The sequence below is a fragment of the Cylas formicarius genome, unplaced genomic scaffold, assembly GCF_029955315.1.
Source record: "Cylas formicarius isolate icCylForm1 unplaced genomic scaffold, icCylForm1.1 PGA_scaffold_9__14_contigs__length_23061073, whole genome shotgun sequence".
Classification (NCBI taxonomy): Eukaryota; Metazoa; Arthropoda; class Insecta; order Coleoptera; family Brentidae; genus Cylas; species Cylas formicarius.
This window is the reverse complement of record NW_026844365.1, coordinates 2,609,722-2,632,667: the sequence shown is the minus strand read 5'-3', so window position 1 is coordinate 2,632,667 and position 22,946 is coordinate 2,609,722. Positions and strand designations below refer to the sequence as shown.

Here is a 22,946-nt window from a genome sequence, read left to right as displayed (position 1 = left end):
TAGTTCTTTTTTTTAAATATTCGAGATATAACGTCAGAAAAATTACGTTATATTCAAATCAAATATCTTTATTCAAAAAATCAAATTACAATTAATATAACGACCCTTCACAAAATATATTTTTTAATGTACTATATATGTATGTAAATACTGTGGAACAACTTATTGGCGAGGTTGCCAGCGGCCACTTTGGTGAGATATTAAATCTCGCGCATATGTATGTTGAAGTTACCTCCTCAAGATTTGTTTCATGATTGTCGATAGTAAATCTGTAATAGACTTAAGCTTTGTAATATATAAAACTTTCCACTTTATATAAATTTCAAATACATAAAAAATATAAATTTTAATATTTTTTGTACATATGCGGCCAGAAGAATTTTGGTTAGTTTATTTTTTTGCTTGACAGCTCTTCTTTTTTTCACCTTCTCAGCTATTGGCAACACCGCTGACGACTGCAGGTTAAACGCCGTGCCCACTTTGTTTTGTTTACGGTTGAGCTTTGACCATATGAAATTTGAGCGATATTTGTGAAAATGCCGTTAAACGTATGTATGTAACGTATAAATTTGATTCAAAAAATCCGCTGAGGTAAGTTTGTTTTGATAATGTACACGCATATGCGCAGTAACCTCTTATCCCCGAAGTTTTTTCTAACATGTGCACTTTCAAATATCAGCCTGTTGCGGCGCTAATAGTGATTAGTATTCCGCAATCATTATAAGAATAAAAACAAGAAAACGTTTCCATTAAAGAAATCGGTTAAAAATTGTGCCGTTCGATTGAAATATTGAAATGTTTGTGGATTTTTATTGTCCTTCGTTGTATATGATCATACCTAGAGGATGATTGATTAGTCCAGACCAAATAGCCACTAGAGACATAGAAGCCTTGCGTAAACGCCGAGAATACGGGATCTTATAACGCAACTATGAAAAAAAAATTGAGTTCGATTCAACATGCGCATGAACGAGATTTAAAATCTCGTTCTTAACCAATGACATGGCAGCAGACATGGTCGCAGACAGCTCGTCGATTTTTACGGCAGTATTTTCGCAAAATATGCCACGAAATTTTCAGGCAGCGAGAGGTTTAGGGTGTGTATATCGCTATTTACAAAGACAATGGCCCAAATGGCGGCTTAGTATATCATTTTTTACCGTTCTAAAGCTACTATACTATCTAATGACTATGTGGCCAGACCTTTTACGAATGCACCGTCTAGGAATTTTGGATCGTAAGCTGGCTGAGTGATCTTTAACAATCGTGGCCGTTAGAAGTGTAAGTAGCAGCGGGAAACTAAAAAGAAAAACTTAAGACTTAAAACTCTTTATTAAATACAAATATAAACTATGTTAACCTAGAACAGAAAAAAGGCTCGTGCGGCTACCGCGCGTACACACAAAAGAAATAACCTTCTCTGCTTCTTCCATCAACAGTAACAATTTCTCTTTATATATATATATATGATAGAAACGAAAAAAAAATGCGTTGGACTGATAACTCCTAGCCCTCCTGGCCAAAGTCTTCTTTAAACTTCTCCAACTTGACGAGATCCTCGTCGTTGACGGTGGGCTTCGACGTCGCCAGCGACCTCAACATGTCGTTCTACAACAACGCCCTCTGTCGTCACGTGGACGAGTTGGGAGGCTAGACTTACCATGGTGACGGGCGGTTCCGCGAGTTTATCGCCGTCGACGTCCATCCACGTCATCTCGATCGCTCCGGGGTCGCCGGGCGAGCACGGCGTCAGCAGATCGTCGACTACGACCTCGGGGTTCTTGGGGCTCGGCCCGCGCACCTTTTTAAAATGCGTCGCGGTCTGTACCTTGCGCACGGGTTGCATGAGGGCGTCCCGCACCACTATACTGATGTCCGCCCCCGAATAGCTGGAAAAAACCGCTCTACAACGATCTGCATTCACGCACCTTTTGAAGCAAGTGCGTGAAGCAGGAGCGGGATTTCAAATAGTGGTTGTTCGGTTTGTAAAACCGGCAACACTGCGTACGCACTCCCACAATTTTCAGTTATCGACATGGCTTGGAGCGGAGTGTGTCGTAACGTTCCTAAATGGCATAGAATGTACATTTCAAAAATAATTTTAAAAAAATGTTTGCTTTATGTAGTTTGGTTTTTATTAACATCGCGCACCCTGTATATATTATTATTATATCTAATGCATCAAAAGTAAAGTGAAGTGAGAATTATGTACCCTCAGACATATCTGGTTCATACTGATAGACTCTCTACTTTGATTTACTGACGTATCCAATGCCAGTGTAATTGACTTAGTGTTTAATAATTTCAAAAATGTTACTGTGAAAGAGTCACTCAACACAAATGTATTGATATTTCAATTGACACAAACACACTAGAATCCCTTAAGACAAAATCGAATTTGGAAAATCTTAAATATGATTATGATGAGTGTCGTGGCTCAATCTTTTCAATGACCTAAAAGTTGATGACTATGTCCATGTCTTTTAGGACATAGCCTACAAATCTGTTACAAAAAAACGTTCCCAAGAAAAAAATAACAGCAAGTATCCGATCTGATATGTCTCAGGCACTGAGGGGTATGGTCTGTTCATAGATATAAGAAAGTGACCAATTGCTTTTAAATCGGATTATCCAAGATTATTACCTAAAGTTTCGGAATTTAAATTCAGGTAAAATTGTGGTCCGTAATAGAAAATAATTTTATGCCTACCTGTGTTTAATATTCTTTGGTTTGGTATACTGCTTAGTTTAGGTTTATTAGTAATCATTCTTATTTCGTGTGTAATGCAGCGTGTGTTGAATCATGTGCGAATTATGCAAAATATCTGCGAGTCTAGTGTAGCTCAGGAGAAAACACTATTCTATTAAGAGTTATAAACAATGTTTATTTGACTCTCAGTGAACGAGGTGCCAGCAACCATCTTTAGAAGAAACGGCCACATTGACGAAAATTCCAACGTCAACTGTATGAAAAAGTGTGGATAATCCCATCTCTGCGAGGAAAAAAAAGAGCGATGCTGACATTTTCTCGAGTGTAGATGAAAGTGATCAAGATACAATACGGCGCAAAGTTTACCAGTTATACGAGGAACAAAGCGTGCCGACATTAGATATCTTAATTAGGAGGCTTGAAAAAGATCGAACCGGTGTTAAATGTGGCGAAGTTTTTAACATCCCTAGACAAAGTTGGGCAAGTAATAATTAGAACAGACGATAATAGCGATAGTGATACTTATGTATTATGTGAATAATTTTAAGTAATTTAAGTAGGTAATAAAAATAATTTGTAATTTTATTTTAGATTTAAACATAAATACATACATAAATAAATAAATATTGTTTAGTATCTTTCCTAACAAAACCCCAAATAATTAAATTCTAAGCAAAGTGCGGACCTGCTCGGCCGTATTTCATTCTTACAGCTTGCCCGGGACTTTGCTTAATCCGAATCAGTTAGTCACTTTCTTATATTTATAAACAGACTTTACCTTAGTAAATTGTGATGTTAGTTCGTCGTGTTAGGGTACTAAAAAAATAAATCTGTCAACTGCTTGCCCATATGTGGTGCAGCCCGTTAGCTAACACGTGTCATTCGGTTTTTGTTAAATTTTGCAGATTTTTTTTTAAATATGGGTGGATGTCCTTCAAATACTGTGGTGTGCCTTGGTTTTGTTGCCCGCAAGTATTTCCAGTAAAAATAATAGAAATCTCCAAACGATATACCGATATACCGTTTTTACGACATATTTGGTAAATTTTTTCATCGGTGAGATTCCTCAATTATTATTAATTAGTCTATGCTGTGAAAAATCCATTCTCTTTCTGGTCGGTTCGCATCTCGGTTGTGGTACATGTGCTTTCGCTTAACACAATTGTAAGAACGGTATATCGCTTGCCGAACTCTAACTTCATTTTCTTTTTTGTTTTCAAAGCGCTTATTAAACATAATAATTTGTCTCGGATCATTACGGTGGGAATGCGTCAGTCCTACTGCTTATTCGCGTACATAACACGATTTTGTTAACTTTTCGGAATGTTTTCTCGGTGTATCGAATCGTTATAGGAAATGATTTGACTCAGCTCTCTACAGGTTCGTTTTTCTATCGTTTACGTTACCCGTCGGTCCTCCTCCCCAATTCTTTCACGTCCTCCTCGGACAAGGTGTTTCGGGTATTGCCGAGGTGTAACTTGAACATGGTGACGCGCGCGTGTTCCTCGGGCAGCGGGATGTAAATGCGCTTTTCGAAACGTCGGCGGATAGCGGCGTCGAGCACCCACGGTATGTTGGTAGCGCCCAACACGAGGATACCTTCGGTATCGTGCCCGACGCCCTGCATCTGCACGAGGAACTCGGTTTTGATGCGCCGTGCGGACTCCGACTCGTTATCGGACCGGGACGAGCACAACGAGTCCACCTCGTCGATGAAGATGATGCTCGGTTTGTGAGCGCGCGCCAGCTCGAACAGGTTGCGGACCAGCTTTTCCGACTCGCCGAGCCACTTGGACACCAAATCCGACGACGATACCGAGAAAAACGTCGAGTTGTTCGCCTCGGTCGCGACGGCTTTCGCCAAATATGACTTGCCGGTACCCGGAGGCTGAAAACGCGGCGTTTTTCTCAACCGAGAACGACTTTGAGGTTAGGGCACTCACTCCGAACAAGAGAATCCCCTTCCACGGCACCCTTTTGCCGCTAAACAGGTGCGGGAAACGTATCGGCAAGATGACGGCCTCCTTGAGGGCTTCCTTGGCCGCGTCCAGCCCCGCGACGTCCGACCACTTGACGTGGGGCTTCTCGACGACGATCGCGCCTTCGAGCTTCGACTGGAGCTTCTTTTTTTCGGGGTCTTCGTCGTCGTCGTCGCTGTCGCTCTTTTTCTCATCCCTGCAACGAAGGTATGGTCACGCGGCGCGCGCCCCCGGTTACTTAAGTCGGCTTACTTGGAACCGCCGTCCAACACGGGCTTCTTTTTGCCTTTTTTCAACGACTCTTTGATTTTCTCGGCGCGTTCCAAGTACTGGACGCACTTGGCGCGTATACTCTCCTTGGCTTTCTCGCCCTGGGCCTCGTCTACGAAAAAATCGCCGGTATTACGGGGACAAAGCTGGGGAAGCTCACTTACACTTGATCGCGTGCAGAAAGTATTCGACGCCGTGTTCGTACAGGCGCAGCGCTTCCTCGTAATTCTTGTTGCGGTCCTCCTCGGTCGCTTTCGTCACCAAATCTATCGCCTTCTGGAGGGTCGTGCCTGTGGCCATGGTTGTAAGACGACGGGTGACTCACGAATTATCACGAAAATCACGCCGAAATTTCGAACCTCGGACGTGGAGACGAACGGTCGGCTGGTCGGTTAACTGACGTCGCCGAAAAGCATCGTATCAATCCAAGCTCTAACGTCTTTTTGCGTGAGGATACACCGGGCACTATTTTACAGAAATGACGGTATACTGGTAAAATTTAATGACAGTTGGTTGACATATAAATTTCAAAAGTGTGGCGAAATCTACCGACCGGTAGCCAAACTAAAATGTAATATTAGTTTTTGGCATTTTGTAAGGGTATTAATTATTGAAAATATTTTGAAACTAGGCGCCATCTACGAGATAGTAGCGACACCAAGATATATTTAATACCATTGAAGTACCAGTAGATAGCCGTATCGTTTTTGCAAAAAATAATTGTTTTAATTTTGTATTACCCGTTTAATTGCAATCGCAACTCGCTCCGAATTACCACAACTTTTTTATTGAAGATCCGTATGGTAAACCATTTTGCTTGCCAGATGTTTTACGAGAGGAGACGTTACTGTTTTCTGATAGATGGCGCGCGCCCATTGTAAAACGTGTTGCATATGCCGTCAGGTTAGAAAATTACAAGAGCATTTTTATGTGGACGTCGTAGGCGAAAAATGGTTATCGCGACAGTAACGGTATTTATTTTCCCAGCGGATTCGTAAACTGGCGCACTTCCATCACGAAGAGCAGAGTTCAACACTGATGCGTAATTTTTCCGACGACACCGTAACTAGGTTAGTGGCGATTTCTATTCCCGCAAGGGTGTCAAAATTCCAAGTGAAAATGACCGCGCGACAGCCGCGTAAACGCTCGCCGACCGTTACTGCGCGATAATTCCAGATCCGTACGACATGTTCCCGAGGGGCAGAGGCCGAGCGGCCGTCTCGCAATACGTCGCGAGACAAACAACCAGACCGGGCAAAAACATATCAATCCACGACAATAATTGCTGCAAAACGATTAGCCTAAACTTGGGCTTGGACTCGGACGATTTGGCGTTTTTCGAGGAACTCAAGAAGATGTACAACATGGGTTCGTTTATGTTCAATTTTGACATTGCAACAAGTTGCTGTCGACTTGCTACCTTTTCAAGTTGCAATTTGTTGCAGGCCCAGATTCTCCACAAATAAAAACGAGCCTCTAGAGAGCAATCTCTAAACCATAACTTATCAAGTTTCTGACATTACATAACCTCAATCTGTGTTGACTGAGAAAGTTATTGGCTCCAAGTAAAGCTCAGAGGCGAACAAATTAACTTACCCTTGCATATTTCTTAAAAATTAATTTTTCTCTAAATGCTACAAACACAAATTTACCTTCTCTTTAAAAGGTTGTTATTTTTTGTTACTTTAATGTCCGGTTTTTCTTTGGGGTGTGGGCAGTTGCCGCCCACTCAATAACAGTATCCAAATAGTCCACAATTTAATTTGTTTTTGCAAAAATATTTTGTTTTGGGAATCCCATTCCCCTCACCCCGAAACGGGTCGTTTGTTTCAGTAAAGCGAAGCCCGCCGGTCGTCTCGAAGCTCGAGCAATATTTCGGCGCGTGCGCTGACCCCTACGAGCAAACGCTCCGCCTCCTGAACAACTGCCAGGACTTTTTCAACGCGAAAAACAAAAGCCTTCCGATTTTCATAGCGGAAGAGTTCCGGCACTGGAGTCGCAGTCGCCGCGACCGGATCGCGCACCTGCTCGTGCCCCAAATCAAACTGGACGCGTTCAAGTTGATCACGAAACAAAACTTCCAGGGGCTCACGAAACTCGTGTTCGACAGTTACGAGATGGCGCAGCATCCTCACGTGTTCGTCGACTGTCTGCGTTGCTTGATCGAAAACAAGCAGTACAAAGAGGTAGGGCGGGGGTATTTGCCGCCGAACGCGCGTTTCAGACGTTCTTTCAGGCCTGCCAGTACGCGACCATGTTGAATCTCCACGGGGAATTCGGCGTGGACGATTTCCTGGTGCCGCTCGTGCTCCAGGACAAGCTGTACAGCGTCGACGAGTTTCTCGCGGGAAGTCCGCGACACCAGGTCGAACTGGTGCAGTTTTTGGACTCGGCGCTGAGCCAGATGTCCGTCGGCGACACCATGAACCCCTACATCGAGTTAGTACACTTTTCTTTCAAATGTCATTTGTCATTCCGCCCCTAGATACGACGGTTGGTTAATGCGATCTTTTCGCTGTTCTGTGATCGCCTTGCCATTTGGTCTGATCTTTGCGTCACAGCTGATTGAAAACGTAATTTTATCGCCTGATTTAAAATCGTAACTGTAATTCCTATTGTGGTTTTGACTAGTTTTTTGGTTATTTGACATACAAGTCGTTACATATTTGAATCAGTGGTTTGAAGGTATTTTTTTGTAGCAGGCTTAGTTAAAGCTGGTTTACATTCTACTTTGTACTGGCACCAAGTGTTTCTCTGCATTTTAAGACTTGAAAGTAAAATATAAGAGCTGCAAAAGGGCATAAAGGCTCGATAACAGTCGGTAGTTTGTAGTTCTTTGGCAAATTGGCGATTTTCAGGGAGAAGGGTATACCGGACGTCAAGTATGACAAGGTGCACTCGAAGCCGTGGAAGAAACTGGTGACCAGGTTCGCGAAAATGTTCAAACTGCCGGCGGACCTGACCCCGAACTTGAACAAGAAGCGCAACGAGGGCGCTCTAAAGTTCCTCATCCACAAACGCTTCACGGAGAACACTTTTAGTAAGTTCCTCTTCCGGTGGAGGCGGAGCGGCAAACTGTATTTTGCGCAGGCGACGAGAGCTGGAAAGAGATGGTCCAGGAAGCGGTGGGCGACGACGAGTCCTTGCAGAAGGAGGTGGTGCAGCTGGTCGCGCAGTACGGGGAGTTCCGCGAGGCACTCTGGTGGGCCCGGCACTACGACGTAGACAAGAGCGGGTGGCCGTACGGCGTCCGGCTACTGGACGAGAACAAGTTGGAGGAGGCGGTGCAGGCGTCGCCCCTCGTCGACGACTGGGACAGCGAGCCGGCGAACAAGATCGAGTACCATAAACTTCGCTTGGCGGATGACCGCGTAGTCCTGGTCGATACGGCCGACAAGTTTAGGGGCGTGGTCGACACCGGATTCCAGGTGAGTCGGGTAACCCATTTCCGGTTTACGCGACACTGTGTCACTTTTTTGTGAAATTATTGATGCCGTCAAAAAAATTAGAAAAGGTTTTTGAGATACAGGGTGAACTCCACAACCATCGATTTGGGTACCGCCCAGCCATCTCCGGTGTCTTTTCAATTATCGAAAGAGTTTAAAAAACGTTCACGTAGGATTTTTTTCGGTAGAATCCGGCGGCGTAGTTTGTATTTTATTCGCTCTTATCGTTTATTACTTATGGAATGGAACACCCTGTGTATTGTTTTTTACATCATTTCGGAATCGTTTAAGCTTTTCAGAAATATGTATTAATATAATGTTTTGAAAAGTAAGCTGAAAATTTGGCCATGATGTTATATTAATTAATGCGAAATAACATTATATCTAAAGAATCTTAACATAATATTCCTAAAACTGTTTTTCAAAAGAAAACGTCCGCAATTATGGGAAACAATCGCTGCTTGTGTCTGGCCGAAAACAAAACCACAATCATGCCTAGGTCACCTTATTTACCGGATATGGCCCCCTGCGATTTTTTCCCGTTCTCAAAACTCAAGAATTCCATGAAAGGAAGGGGTTTGGAACGATTCAGGAGATCAAGAAAAAAATCGCTGAAAGAACCCAAGGCCATACCTGAAAGTGCGTACTAGAAGTGCCTCGAGACATACATAACAACTATTTATAATACATATTACTACATATACTTAAATCTTTATTTTACCATACTTTTTAATTTTTTTTCTGCGGGTATCGTCTTGCAAAGATTTTTTTTTTTTTTCAAAAAATGATCAGAAGGCTTTATAAGGCCCCCGATGTGATAACTGTTTTATCCAAAACTATCCAAAAAATCCATACACTTAGCTTTATAATTTATTATTTGGGGTACGGAGATGGATTTTTCTCTATAATTTCACTTGTGGCATTCGATGTTGTTGCTAAAAGCTCAGACAATACCTGCTGAGCTTCTTTGTTGGCATTTTTGGAATGAAGTCTTTTCGATCTAGATAATTCTGGTTCTGTTGGTGGCTTCTGGTTAAATAATAATCGGGTGGGAACAGCAGTTTTTTTTTAGAATCTTTTTTAAAGGTAAATCTAAAGTTTAAATTTTTTTGGTGAATTATTTAATGTGTTACTCAAGACAAAAAAAAACTAATAACTCATTTTGTAAGTCGCATTCGTAATCATTTTCAGTAAAATGAACTGAGCTTTTATCTGGATTAAGTTGGTCCTCTCGAACTATCCACTCGTTCGGAATAGTTTGGGATGCTAGATCTTTCCCTTCGGGAAAGCGATGAAAACTGCATTTTCGAGAACTTGCTTTTTCATCAAAATAGTTGTTATTGCACCCATAGATGGCATCGCGAAAAAAAGATCTACACCGAAGTTTGAATGCAGCCATTTTTACATATCTTATGCACCCCGTGGACGGTTAAAAAGGAGCAAAATTTGAAGCGTTTAGCCCAAACCGTTCGGAAGTTATCGTCGAAAAAACAGAGAACGGAGAACAGACAGACAAAAAATAAAAACAATTTTTTTCTATGCTGATTCCATCTGTACCAGCGGCTATGCTGGACGATGCACCGTTATCAAGATCTCGACTTAAGTGAGGAGCGCGTATACTTTCGATTTCATCGATATTTCGAAAGAAACAAGTAAAAAACAAACGACGCCACTGAATCGATAGTTTTGGATTTCACCCTATATCTCAAAAACCAAGAAGGCCCTGATAATTTTGTCGACGGCATCTTAATTTAAAAAAAAAGTAGCAGAGTGTCGTGTAAACCGAGATACCCTGTAAAAGTGTCAAAAATAGGATAACCTGTACAATTGAATTCGTTTTTTTTTTTTTTTAAGAACGCGGACCTGGTGGGCATCGATTGCGAGTGGAAGCCGAGTTTCGGCAGTCAACTCAACGAGCTCGCCCTGATGCAGATCTCCACCAGGGAGTCTGTCTTCGTGCTGGACGTCGTCAATTTGGCGGGTCGGGAAAGTCGCTCCTGGGAGACGCTGGGCCGCGACTTGTTCAACAATTGTGATATTTTAAAGTTAGGTGAGTCGTAGCGCGCGCGCCCTCTACCGTCGGGAAATGAAGGAGACGCGCGTTGTAGGTTTTAGCCTCACCAGCGACTTCCACATGATCCAGCACGCCCTGCCCGAGCTTAATTTTTCAAACGCGCGGGCCGGCTTCCTCGACCTTTGCTCCCTGTGGAAGCACCTCGACAAGTTCCCCAAAGTCGTCCTGCCCAACGAAGGTAAGAAGACTTTAGCTCGTCACTAAACGCGAGATCTCGGTAACGGTCGGTCGGTTATTTGTTTCTGTCCTCTGTTCTTCGTAACGAACCTTCGGTAGGTTTCTGAAGGCAGGTAAAATTCGAACAGTTGGTAGTATACTTCGACCAGAAATATAGTCCTTTTACAGTCGACCCCGCGATTAACTTTACCTACTGTTTACTGAGTTAAAGCACTATTCACTTTATAGGCGTCGTAGATTATACGCCTATTTTATCTATCTGCGTGTTGCTCTCTCGAAGTACCAGCTTCTTCTCTCACTTTCCTCTTGACTATCCCATTTGAAACAATTTTTCTCACAGTTGACTTCGGAACTTTGGTCATGTCACTCGTTTTTATTGGTGCTCTTGGGATGGGTTTCACCACGATCTTGCGAAGGTCTGCGTCAAGGAATTAAATGCACCATATTTTTGGTCGTATTATACTAAATACCCAATGAAGAATTACAATCTACGTGACTCCGTGAATAGGACGTTATCTGCGACGGGAAGGTCCCGGGTTCAAATTCGATTTGTTATGAATTTTTTTTCTCTATAAATAGCATAATTGTATTAAATAATTTACACCGTGATTGGTTAAATTTTTATTGTACAAGAAACTAGAAACTGTCTTTTGTTTAAGAAAAATATTTATTTCTATTTCCAATTGACACTAATATTTAGGAAATTAATTGAATGTGTGTAAAAGATTCACAGGATATATTATACAGGGTGTTTCGAGATTATTTATTTCGATACCAAAATAAATTTAATAAAATAAGTAGACGCTTTGGGTGCCCGCAAAAAATTTTAGTGATTTGCAATAGTGAGCCAGTGTGATGCTGCCGGAAAACTATTAATTAGCACGCTTATATAGAAAAATGCAGGGAATATATTAAGTAATTTTCAGGATTACAAAAACGTCACTAATTACGTTTAGAAAGTATCAATCGATAAATCCATTCAAACGGAAATCAACTAAATTTTCGCGGATAATGCAAATTTTTTGAATTTATTAAGAGGGGGCGTTCCTGGTGCAATGCCTAAAAACAGCCCCACGGTTTCAAAAATTACGTGCTGGGTATGTCTTGATTGCCATACCCCACCTGCCCCTTCGGAACAGGCGTGCCATCAAGCGACAAACACCCTTTTTTAAATATGTTAATCATCCGATTCCGTTTAATACAGTCGAAGCGGTTTACGGGCGGCGTGGAGCGCGCCGCGCCATCTGTCGCCCGGTAGCAGAAGTACACTAGGAGCGGTTGCCGCGGAGATTGTTTTTCATAAATGGAAAAAAAGTATGTTTCAAACTAAATTATTTTGTGCTGTTGGTTGTTAAAAGACTTGAAATATTAGTAAAAATGGTATATTATGCAACAAGTGCGGTAAACGGCATTTGACTCACGAGTTTATTTGACACTACGAGCGAGTTAAAAAGTTTACTGAACGTGTTGCATAGTATACTTTTTCTACGACCGTTAGTTTTGGGTACATTTTCGCAAAAAAACACGAATACAATCACTGACATGACCGTCAGAATTGACAAACGTCAAAATTCAAAGCGTGGGAAATATCCGTCCGTGCGGTAAAATCCCGGAAATGTCCGAAGTGGTTCGGATCCGTGGGAAACGAAACTGACGTGGTAAAGTGACCCATTCCGCCCGCTAGATCGGTTTGGTAATTAGGTATTTTACAGACGGGAGTAGAAAAAAATATTGAAGCCTTAATTTTCTAATATTTTGTTGTGTTGTGGCTAAAATGTCTTATTCGTTCCTAATTGTATAAATAAAAAAATATATATTAAAATGACGCGAGCCCCCTTGCAGTATTGGTTACAGTTCTCCAAACGATACGCTGTTTTTACTACATAATCCGGTATTTGACGTTGGTAAATTTTTACGAAGCTCTATCTGAAGGCCCTCTCGGTTGCCGAGTCTTTGATCCATCCGAATCCATCTGAACAGAAATAACACCAAAGTTTCAACGGCTAAGAAAATATTATTTCTAACTAACCAATAGCAAACTGGGAAAACATCCATTGTAAATCAATTGTTTGCATAAGATTCCTAGGAAAATAATTTATTATGTTAAGGCATTAAATTGGAATACTTTTTACAAAACTTCTGAATTCCTCCTGCGTCGGTTTCATCAGAGCCAATCATCAGAGCTTGACGGAAACTGGCCCGCATTTTACTCTACCTGCTTATATATTGTTTGAAGGGGGCGGAGCTTAATAAGGGGCATAAACACCGTCTCGAATGACCGATTCCCATATTTATTTATCGAATAAAATTTTCTGTCCGGTTTTGAGATGAGTTTATTCGTCTTAGTCTTAAGGCTCTTTCATCATGTTCTTTGAGCCTACTTGATAATTTTATAAGGAAGGAGGACAGTAGAATGTGTAGGATTGCTTTCGGCTTCATTGCTATTGGAAGGTTGTGGTGTAGTGTATTTTTTGATGGAACGCTTAATATATTTAATGTGGAAATTATTAGAGAGAAGAGCAGAGGTAAGGTGTTTTAATTCTGAGTTCAGTGACTCGGGCTGAGATAGTTTTATGGCTCTGTAACCAAGATGGTGATGTGACAATGCATTAAGGTATCAGTCTGTGTGCATAGGTTCTCTGTAGTGAGTAGGGATTTTACGTTGAAACTAACCAGAATATCTTGTGTATCTAATGTAATGCTCTTTAATTGTTCAACGAAGTGAAAGGAATTAAGTACGAAACTATCAGTTTTCCTGGTTCCTGGTTTGTGGATCTTTGGGGGTCCGTAGAGGCGAGGAATTTTAGAGTCATGAGGAGTCACAGATTTTTTCCGGACCCTGATAGAGAAGAGGCCTTAAGGTTGTTTTCCGTAGATGACGTATGATCTTTTTTCAAATCGAATTTCATTAGCTGTTTGAGATGGCATTTTCTTTAGGATAGACTCGACATTTGAATACGGATAATACATAGGGCAAGGACGAATATGGAACCTTTTGAAAGAACTTTTTTTTCCGTTTCCGAAAGTTGGTGCGATGATCGATTTATTACAGTGTTTGATAGTTGAGACGAGTTTGATGGTTTCCCTATTGTTGACGTTAGTTTTTTAAATTTATGAATGTGATTCATGTTTGAAAGGGTATCGAACTCGGACGGGGACAAGATTGAAGCAATTTTAAGATGTAGGCACTTGGTCTATTTCCTTACGGGTATGATGAATTCTTTCTCGAAGTAAAGCGAAAGTAGATTTTCGAAGAATTTTTTAAGCGTTCGAGGTTTTGACATGATATATTTGAATAAAATCGAGAATAACGTTATCGCAACAAAAAGGGTCAGTGTGCAGAGTAATCTTACCAGTTTCAAAAACCGACGCAGAAGGAATCCAGAATTTTTGTAAAAAGTATTACAGTAGACGGGGGAAGTTTTTTCGAAAGACATTAAATTGGAAATCAGTTTAAGCTTTCTAATATGTTCTTAACATAGGATATCAACTTATGTATTGGGCAAAAACAGTTTAATCTTAAAATACAACAGTGCCGCACGGCCAATTTCTGTCGCCTAACATCTTAAATACTGCCTTGGCTTGTAGTACACGTGCTGAAAAGAATGGGCCTTTCCGTAGTCAAAACTGTAAAGGATTGTAAAAACGGTATATCGTTTAAAGTCTGTTCATAGATATAAGAAAGTGACAGACTGATACTAATTAACGAATGACCCGGGCAAGCTTTAAGAATGAAATATGGTCCGTACTTTGCTTAGAATTTAATTATTTAAGGTTTTGTTAGGAAAGATACTAAACAATATTTATTTATTTATGTTTAAATCTAAAATAAAATTACAAATTATTTTTATTACCTACTTAAATTGTCGGCGGAGTTTAATCAGCAGTGAAATCAAACCCGAAGTTCTGATTAAGAACTTTAATGAAAAGAAATCACGATTCACAGAATACTATTAAGAAAAATGGATAAACGGGAAGAGAATCAAAACGTACTAAGTGCAACTTGCGTTGTACTTCGAGGCGGTATTTCTCTACTCGATGTAGATCCCGACTCTGGCGAATTTTCCGGCGGGGCGCGAACAAAGGCGGTTGTCATGGTTACTGACGGACAGTTGGCTCTCGCGGCATAATTAGCGCATTCACTAGATCGAGAGTCAGCAAAACTTTTCTCTAACTTAAATTACTTAAAATGATTCACATAATATATCAGTATCACTATCGCTATCATCGCCTGTTCTAATTATTATTTGTTCTATATTATTTGCAATATGGATATACGATTGTTCTGCTTTTTCTATATGTTTAACAGAATTTGCCCAACTTTGTGGAGGGACGTTAAAAACTTCGGTTTCTATAAGTTTGAGGACATTTGAGTTAACACGGGGCCAAACATGTTCAATGGGATTAAATATACAGTGGTAAGGTGGAAGCCTTAAAACTGTATGCCCTAGATTTTTTGCATAATTATCAGAGACGTATTTCTTTTGTAAGTTCAAGCTTTGTAGAACCTCATTTAATTGCTTTTTGTGTCACATGAGGAAGGGGTTTTAGCCAACTGTCTACTGTGATAACTTGCATTGTCCATTACAATTACGCTTAGGAGGAATGTTTGGAACTAGTTTGTTTTTAAACCATCTTTCAAATAAATCAGCGGTGGTGTCTTCATGGTAATCCAGAGAAGAATCTTTAATATTTTTCGCAGACAGAGAAAGTCCATTTGCAATCCAACCATCTTTAGAGCCAGTATGCAAAATAATTATTCTTTTACCTCTTTTTGATGACACGTTTGTTTTACACTTATTAGTTGAGTCAATCCAACCCTTTTCCGGGGTATCATAAGTGTCGAACTATGTTTCATCCAAGCCGTATTATATCTTGATCACTTTCATCTACACTCTAGAAAATGTCAACATCGCTTCTTTTTTCCATCGCCGAAATGGGATTATTCACAATTTTCCATACAGTTGATGTTGGAATTTTCGTCAATGTGACCGAGGGAGCCTCCCCTGAGATACACTAGACTCGCACATATTTTGCATAATTCGCACACTATTCAACACACGAATATTAAACACAGGTAGGTATAAAATTATTTTCTGTTGCGGACCACAATTTTACCTGAATTTAAATTCCGAAACTGTATAATTGGATAATCCCATTCAAAAGCAATTGGTCACTTTCTTATATCTATTATCAGACCATAACTCTACTGCGTAAATTACCGTAAATGATACCCGCTAACGCCTTGTCGAATTCAGTGCAGGGCGGCGGGCCGAGTCTCAGCACGTTGGTGCAGGCGTGTCTCGGAAGGCCCCTCGACAAATCTGAGCAGTTCTCGAACTGGGAAAACCGCCCGTTACGTCAGAGTCAGGTCCTATACGCGGCGCTGGACGCCTACTGTCTGATCGAGGTTAGATCGCGCGATTTTCTTTTACACGACGCTGACGTTACGGTTTTGCAAGGTGTACGACGTGCTGAAACGGTGCTGCGAGCACGCGGACTGTCCGTTTTACGAGATATGCGACAGTCTGTTGACTAGCGAGCGCGCGGCCAAAAAGAAACCGAAAAAAACGTCGGGCAAGAAACGGCAACACCGCGAGGACGACGTGGCGCAACCGCCCGGACCCCACGCCGCGCCCGTCCAGGCGGACGAGCTCAAGGTGGTGTGCGACACGATGCTCCAGGGTCTCGGCAAGAACCTGAGACGGTGCGGCATCGACACCGCCATATTGGAAAACCATCAGGACCACCAGCAGTGCGTAAAGTACCACGCCACGGAGCACCGGTACATCCTGACAAGGAAGGGGCCCTTCAAGACGGTAAAAGGAAGAAGAATAGACGTCCGGGTCGGGAATCTTCTTCTTCTTTTCAGCTGAGCGGCCGTGTTCCGTCCGGCCACTGTCTCAAAATCGTCTCGGACGACGTGGACGAGCAACTGCAGGAGGTGTTGGACTACTACAGGGTGTCGGTGACGAAGGACCACGTGCTCAGCCGTTGCCAGGTGTGCAACGGCAAGAGTTTCACCGAAATGCCGCAGTCAACGATGCTGGCGCTGTACGACGGTGCGACGGCGGCGCCCCCTAGGTACGTGCCCGCGTGTTACTACGAAGACGAGTCGACGGGGTTCACGAGCGACGAGGATTTCGACGAGGACGCGCCCGGTCACAGTTCGACGGCGGCGCCGACCTCGACGGACGTCGGGTCCCGGCAGACGAGATTCGGGGCGACGATAAAGGTCGACCAGATCCCCAGGCCCGTCATCCTCAAGTACGACGCGTTCTACGTGTGCGACGACTGCGGCAAAGTCTACTACGACGGCAGCCATTACGGCCGCCTGCTGAACGGCCGCCTTCAGGGCATCGTGCATTAATCCGCATTTAATTGCATTTTCTTTTATTTTGTAACCGATTTTATTAAACGTTTTTTAAGTTACATTGGTCTGATCTTCTTTTTCTTCTTCAAAAGGTGATGCCCTAATGTGCCTTCGATACTAGACACCTATGCCTTGTGTGAGAAGGATGCGTGTTCTCTCACTGCAATGGAATAAATTTCCAGGATCTTTGTGCTAATTTTGAACTTATTTTTACTTATTTGAACTTATCTAACGTGCGCGTTTAACCCTTTGGACTCGTATGTAGCCGTATAGGCACACCATGTCTTATCATTACAGCAGGTTGGTCGGTCTGTTATCCTCTAAGCTCATTTATAATATTTCTAAATTGGTTTCTTCAACTTTCGTTGACGACATGTTTACGTAATGTATATATTTCAAACCCAAAGAGTGTAAGATAGAGGGGAACGCTCCCATTAATGGCAATGTTAAATGGCGTACACGAGTTTCAGCGCTCTCTAGTGATTGTATCCAGTCATTAAACGGAAAACGCGCGAAACGTAGGGTTCGATCAATTTAAAGTTTGAAAGGTAAAATGTGAAAAAAAAAATGTCGAAATAGCTTTAGATTTTTTTTTATTAAAATATAAATAAAGCGCTGTTATCCGTTACAAGGTGCTGTGGTATTTTCAGTGTGACGCATTACTTTAAACGGCCATGTAGTACTTGGATGCAAATAATAGATGGCATTCGTAGCAGTATACGCGACCTTCCCCACTGTCTTCTACTCTTTGCTTCCACCACTTTTTGCACTTTGAATATTACTTAGTTTTATAACTAACACGATTGGGTTATGTTCGGTGTATATTTAGAAAAAAAATCAAATGAAAAACTAGGGAAGCTGTGTGACATTTGCAGCCATAAGCCTGGACTACACATTGGTGACTGCTTCGAACGGTAACATAGACTACATTTTATTTATATTGTGTATAAATATTTAATGATAAATGGTATCCCAAGATTTACTATTTCTGTTGGCCATTACTTTTTATTTAGTGTTTTTCAAGTAGTTTTTTATTTAGTTATTTTTCATGTTATTATATTTGTAATAAATTATAAAACATTACTATTACCGAGGAATATATTTTTGTCGATAGTCTAAAATGTGTCCTATAGATTGCGGAACGCTGGTAAAAAAAATTTTTTTTCATTAAATGGAGCCGCAAGGGTTTTGCTAGTCCTTAACCTATAAACGAATTATCTAAATTAATTTTTTTGGTCAAGTTTAAAGTTTAACTCACAGGTGGAGCCACGAACGCGTTTACATCGAAACGTATAGATGGAGATGGAGCCATAAAAGTATTTTTATAGCTCTTCTCATGGCTTATTTGCGACGAGAGAATAAAAATAAACGTTTCATAGTTCAAAACAAAACGGGCAGATGGCACCATGATAGACGCGTAATTTAGTTCTGTTCTCACCGCCTCGTTCCGAAGTTTTTTATGGGTTCAAAATACATGACGCCAAAATGATTTTCTTATAATACCGAACCTCTCATCCATTCGATTTTCTAATACACTTTGAAATAGTATATTATGCCACAAGTGTGGTAAACGGCGTTTGAGTCACGAATTTATTTTTAAACGACCCTTAGTTTTTGACATTACCATCAGAATTGACAAACGTCAAAATTCGAGCTCCAAAAAGTGTGGTAGTACAACGGAAATGTAATGTGGTAAAGTGACGCTTTGAAAAAGGGACTAGAAAAAAAATATTTCAGCAGTTCGTCAGCAAACTGCCGATATTGATGGATTTGTTAACGCGTGGGAAGAGCGGGAAGAGAAAAATTCAAAGCAGCGGAGGGTTCTGTGCGCGAGTAGCTACACGAAGTGTTGTAAGTCAACAAGATCGCCCAAAAACGCCACATTCAACCATTTGCTAAACTATATTTTCGCTGATTATAACAAAACAGGGATTACAACTCGTAACCGTAATAGAAACCGTCCCGGTAAACTTTGTTTATGTCGTCGGAATTGCGTCTGAGCCGCTTGCCCACCGGCTCGAGGTCGTTGTAGCACTTGGTGAAGACGCGTTCGATAGCGCGCATACCCTCCTCCTCGGTGACATTCCGCGCGGCCAGGATCGAGCTCAACGCTTTGTTTTTCACGCACGTCTGGTGGCTCTGCTTGAAATTGAATATGGACGTGTCGCCGGCCATCCAAGCCGACATGAACGAGCAGTGGGCCAAGTTAGCCGCCCGGATCTCCGTACACGCGAGATGGTCGAGGTTTTTAAAGTCCAATTTGTTCTGGCAGTAATCGAACATGTGGATCATCTCGTGCATCAACACGCCTTGCATGAGACCAGATTTTTTGACCGTATTGTGACAGATGACTACCTAAAACTTGGTAAACACAGGAGTCCGTGGGAAACGTCCTCCAGCTCACCTGGTTTAGAACGGGGTCGTAGCCCCCGCTAACGTTGGGGGCGCACTCTTCACACGCGATGTGCCTGCGGATATCGACGGGGCACCCGGCCGATTTTAGCGCCCCCAACATCAGTTTAACCAAGGGGCTTTCCTTGAAGCACCTATAAACGTTCCTCTCGCACTTTATTTTCTCCAAGTTGTCGCGTCCTTTTGGCGAGAACAGCTTGCTGACTACTCCCGTGTTCGTAGACGGCCGTTGTCTCCTCTCTGGGTACATGTCGTAACCCCATTGACTATTATTGCCGGTACCTTCCCGCTGCCCATTTTCTGCACTCTCGTCGACGAATGTCATATTTACAGGGAAATATTCCCACTACCGTCGCATTACCCAGCCGAATTTGCGAGTTTAATACTTTAGTAGGTTAGGTAACCGACATTGGAACTACTCTTCCTCTTCTTTACTCGATTTAAGTTGCCCAATAGGAATTAACATGGAATACAAAAACCACATTCTGTCGTGAGCACTGAACATGGCGGATGGACCGTGGTAGAAGCCGATTTTGTTTAATTGAACCAAAGTCCGTTATTAACAAGATTGCTTTCGAAAAATCGTCGGTGAGCGGGGCAAGTTTGTAGCAAATAGCGCGAATCATTTTAAAAAGAAGGCGCTTCGCGGATTCTTGTCCTGAGGGACGCATTGTTTTTCTATGGTGCTCGTGCGAACCACTATGGAACTTTCGCAAAATCGATGTAATTTGATTGTGAATACACCCTCTATAAAGTGTCCTTCACAACTCGTCGAACACTTGGGTAAATATTAAAATTTGTACTGGTAATTGCAATTTAAAATTATATTTCTTCAAATACCTTGCAACCCCTGTATTATAGACGAAACCTTAAACTCTCTCTCGACAGAGTTTACCATACTGTTCATATCAAATATCACAACTTTAAAATTTCTAGGATCTATTGGAATTTTTTGCCTACAAACGACGTACCCTGTATATAATTCCAACAACGTTCGAAACAGAGGATATAGTTCTGGATGTCCTTAGTTTCCTGGTATCCGAATTTTTCCAATAGAGTAAATGGTTTCCAAAGAACTATTTGTATTCTGAAACCATGCAGACAAAAGATATATCAACGGGTCTCCCACGTATTACGGATGTAAATTTTTTACCATCGGATGAATGGCTTTAGAAGAAAAGATGTTTTTCTGAATGCCAAAATAACCAACAAAAAATTCTAAAATTAAAAAAAATACTTCGCGTCATTTTATTACTCCCAATTTAAAGAGTTTAAATGCGGGTCCAGACATCTACTTTTCTCCCGAGTGTGAAGTCGGTAGTTGCAATACTTATGGAGTACTTATTATGTTTTTTAATATTGCACGGAATATCGAGAACGCCCTGTACAATACTTAACAACTGTAAATACAAAAGTTTAAGCTGTCTATATGGGCTATATCGTTTTTTTGAATTTGCGGCGCACCCTGTATATTCTTGGAAAATTGTCACTAATCAAAGTTTATAGAGAATCTTCTGTCTGTTCAAGAATTTTTTTGGCCTCGTAAACAATTTTTGAAAAATGATGTTTTTCGTAGATCGTTACACGCCCGATTTTTTATTTTTTTAGAATACCGCCCGACCCCCCAGCCCCCTCATTTTCAATTGGTTCCGTCACGGGGCAAAGCTGCATATATGTGCCCAATATCTTCAAATTGGTGTTTCATAGCAAGGTGCAAAAAACAGTCGAAAATCGCGAAAAAAAGATCGATACCGGCGTCGGATCAGGGCTATTTCTTACAAGCTTATGTACCTCGTGGAGGGTTAAAAAGTAGGGAAATTTCAATTTTGTAGCTCCTAGGGATGTTCCGATACCTACTCATTTCGATAGTACTCAAATCTTGTTTCGATACTACTCAAATAAATACTCCTAAAGTAAAGTATTTTTTAATTTATTTTAATGAACGTTGAAGGACAATAATTAAACAAAATTAAGAAGGAAAAGAAAACTTTTATTATAAAGGTTTGCGTCACGTTAAACAAAAACTCCATGATAACATTAGAATAATAAGCCGATGATTACAATAAATAAGATTATTTGTAAGCAATCTCTTGTATGTTTGACAATGAAAAAAAATGAAGGGCGGACGTCTTTTTTGTCTCGGGCTCGGTCGAGTGAAGTCGGACGAATTCGGCTTGGCTGACGCGAGACAACGCGTCACCATAGATCAGATAGAGATTATGTTTGTCTGATGCGTTCGGTTTTTTTTTTTAAATGGTGGCCCAATGACCTTAAGTAAGTGCGGTTAAATAACGAGAAAACGAAAAAATAAAATATGATTCTTCTAAAAATATTTATTGTATGATTATAAAAGCTGGTCTATATCTAAATTGGAGAAACACGAGAAGTCATTACACAAGTTACTTTTATGTTTAGGCTTAAAACTTTTGTCCCTCACGTCCAAAAGCTTCTGCGCCAGCTCTGCCATCTTCGTCCCTTCAAAAGTGCGAAACTAAGCTCAAAGTCAACAGAAGGCGATTAAATACAAACCAGTGCACAAGATTATTTTTCCTTTTGTTAAAAATTTGATCGCGACGGCAGTCTTCGTCAGGCACTCTTCAGACAAGAACGGGGGATCTGCCACGACGAGGTCGTAATCGTGTTTGTTCTCTTGGGGAATGTTTTGCGGGCTGTTGTAGTCGTAAAACACAAAGCTGCTACCGTACGCCGCGAAACGCGTATCATACTCGAATAATGTCACTGCAACAAGTGACCTCGCTTACGAACCCCGCGCAACGCATCACAAACCTTTAACGTTATCGCCGGCTTTGGCTTCCGTTTTTCGAAAAAGCGAAGGGCATGATACTAATGCTATCTTGCTGTTTGGGCCGGCCGCCTTAACGGCCACTGTACTGAGCTTGTCAATGGTATCCTCGTCGTACCAAAACTGGCTGAGTTGCTACAAAGAAACCGGTATAGATAATTATTTGACGATTTAAAAGTACGCTACCCAATCTTCATGGAACACAAAGTCTGTATCAGCGGCAATTTCCACAGCTTTGCGTTCTTCTTGTTCGCGATAAAATTCAGCCAGAGCCTCCATGGCATGCCCCGACAACCGAGGTACGTCGTCTTCGATTAATGCACTCGTCATTGCAATAACAAAATGAATTTTCGAATTGCTTAAAACGCGCAAATAATTTGAGGTTATCAGCAGAGAAATTTGTTTGGTAAGTAGAAAGCGTTATACCACCTCCTTGCCAGCCGGTGAAGATGGCTCCCGAAGTGAAATCATTAATCAGTAATCACGGACAGTTGTTTTTAGCAGCCACGTCCAACTAACCAAAAAAAATTTAAGGATTCAGTAAATTGTGGGTAGTAAATTCATAGCGTAACGTAACATAAGGAACATAACCCCTTAACAAATAGTTTTTCACGACTTTATGTATTATCACGCAGAAAGTGTAACGGTACGAGGTAAAATTAATTTAATATTTTATAGTAGCTCACAAAAAAGGCATTTTGC

General features: G+C 41.4%; 4 protein-coding genes and 1 non-coding gene across 5 annotated transcripts; 1 reads left to right on the top strand and 4 right to left on the bottom strand.

Annotated features, from left to right (window-relative positions):
• Nucleotides 1-1,313: 1,313 nt before the first annotated feature.
• LOC132707531 (vacuolar protein sorting-associated protein 4) lies at nucleotides 1,314-5,486 on the bottom strand. The gene is made up of 6 exons (XM_060679426.1): nucleotides 5,124-5,486; nucleotides 4,942-5,071; nucleotides 4,654-4,885; nucleotides 4,117-4,598; nucleotides 1,661-1,889; nucleotides 1,314-1,608 (listed from the first exon to the last, which is right to left on the bottom strand). The coding sequence occupies exons 1-6, from the start codon at nucleotides 5,257-5,259 to the stop codon at nucleotides 1,507-1,509; spliced, it is 1,311 nt and encodes a 436-aa protein (XP_060535409.1). The 5' UTR covers nucleotides 5,260-5,486; the 3' UTR covers nucleotides 1,314-1,506.
• Nucleotides 5,487-5,833: 347 nt separating this feature from the next.
• LOC132707462 (exonuclease mut-7 homolog) lies at nucleotides 5,834-17,070 on the top strand. The gene is made up of 11 exons (XM_060679328.1): nucleotides 5,834-6,029; nucleotides 6,136-6,327; nucleotides 6,793-7,145; nucleotides 7,196-7,398; nucleotides 7,818-7,999; nucleotides 8,050-8,387; nucleotides 10,260-10,455; nucleotides 10,514-10,657; nucleotides 15,915-16,066; nucleotides 16,119-16,475; nucleotides 16,529-17,070. Exons 2-11 carry the CDS (start codon nucleotides 6,147-6,149, stop codon nucleotides 17,024-17,026), a joined length of 2,604 nt encoding a protein of 867 aa, XP_060535311.1. The 5' UTR covers nucleotides 5,834-6,029; nucleotides 6,136-6,146; the 3' UTR covers nucleotides 17,027-17,070.
• Nucleotides 11,694-11,825, bottom strand: LOC132707943 (U11 spliceosomal RNA). Its single transcript, XR_009619801.1, has one exon. It is a non-coding gene; the product is annotated as a U11 spliceosomal RNA (small nuclear RNA).
• A 1,842-nt stretch (nucleotides 17,071-18,912) lies between the features above and the next one.
• On the bottom strand, nucleotides 18,913-19,886 carry LOC132707287 (mitochondrial inner membrane protease ATP23 homolog). The gene is made up of 2 exons (XM_060679079.1): nucleotides 19,434-19,886; nucleotides 18,913-19,384 (listed from the first exon to the last, which is right to left on the bottom strand). The coding sequence occupies exons 1-2, from the start codon at nucleotides 19,764-19,766 to the stop codon at nucleotides 18,962-18,964; spliced, it is 756 nt and encodes a 251-aa protein (XP_060535062.1). The 5' UTR covers nucleotides 19,767-19,886; the 3' UTR covers nucleotides 18,913-18,961.
• Nucleotides 19,887-21,761: 1,875 nt separating this feature from the next.
• LOC132707546 (EEF1A lysine methyltransferase 1) lies at nucleotides 21,762-22,717 on the bottom strand. The gene is made up of 4 exons (XM_060679441.1): nucleotides 22,431-22,717; nucleotides 22,229-22,379; nucleotides 21,971-22,180; nucleotides 21,762-21,916 (listed from the first exon to the last, which is right to left on the bottom strand). Exons 1-4 carry the CDS (start codon nucleotides 22,572-22,574, stop codon nucleotides 21,786-21,788), a joined length of 636 nt encoding a protein of 211 aa, XP_060535424.1. The 5' UTR covers nucleotides 22,575-22,717; the 3' UTR covers nucleotides 21,762-21,785.
• Between the last annotated feature and the right edge of the window lie 229 nt (nucleotides 22,718-22,946).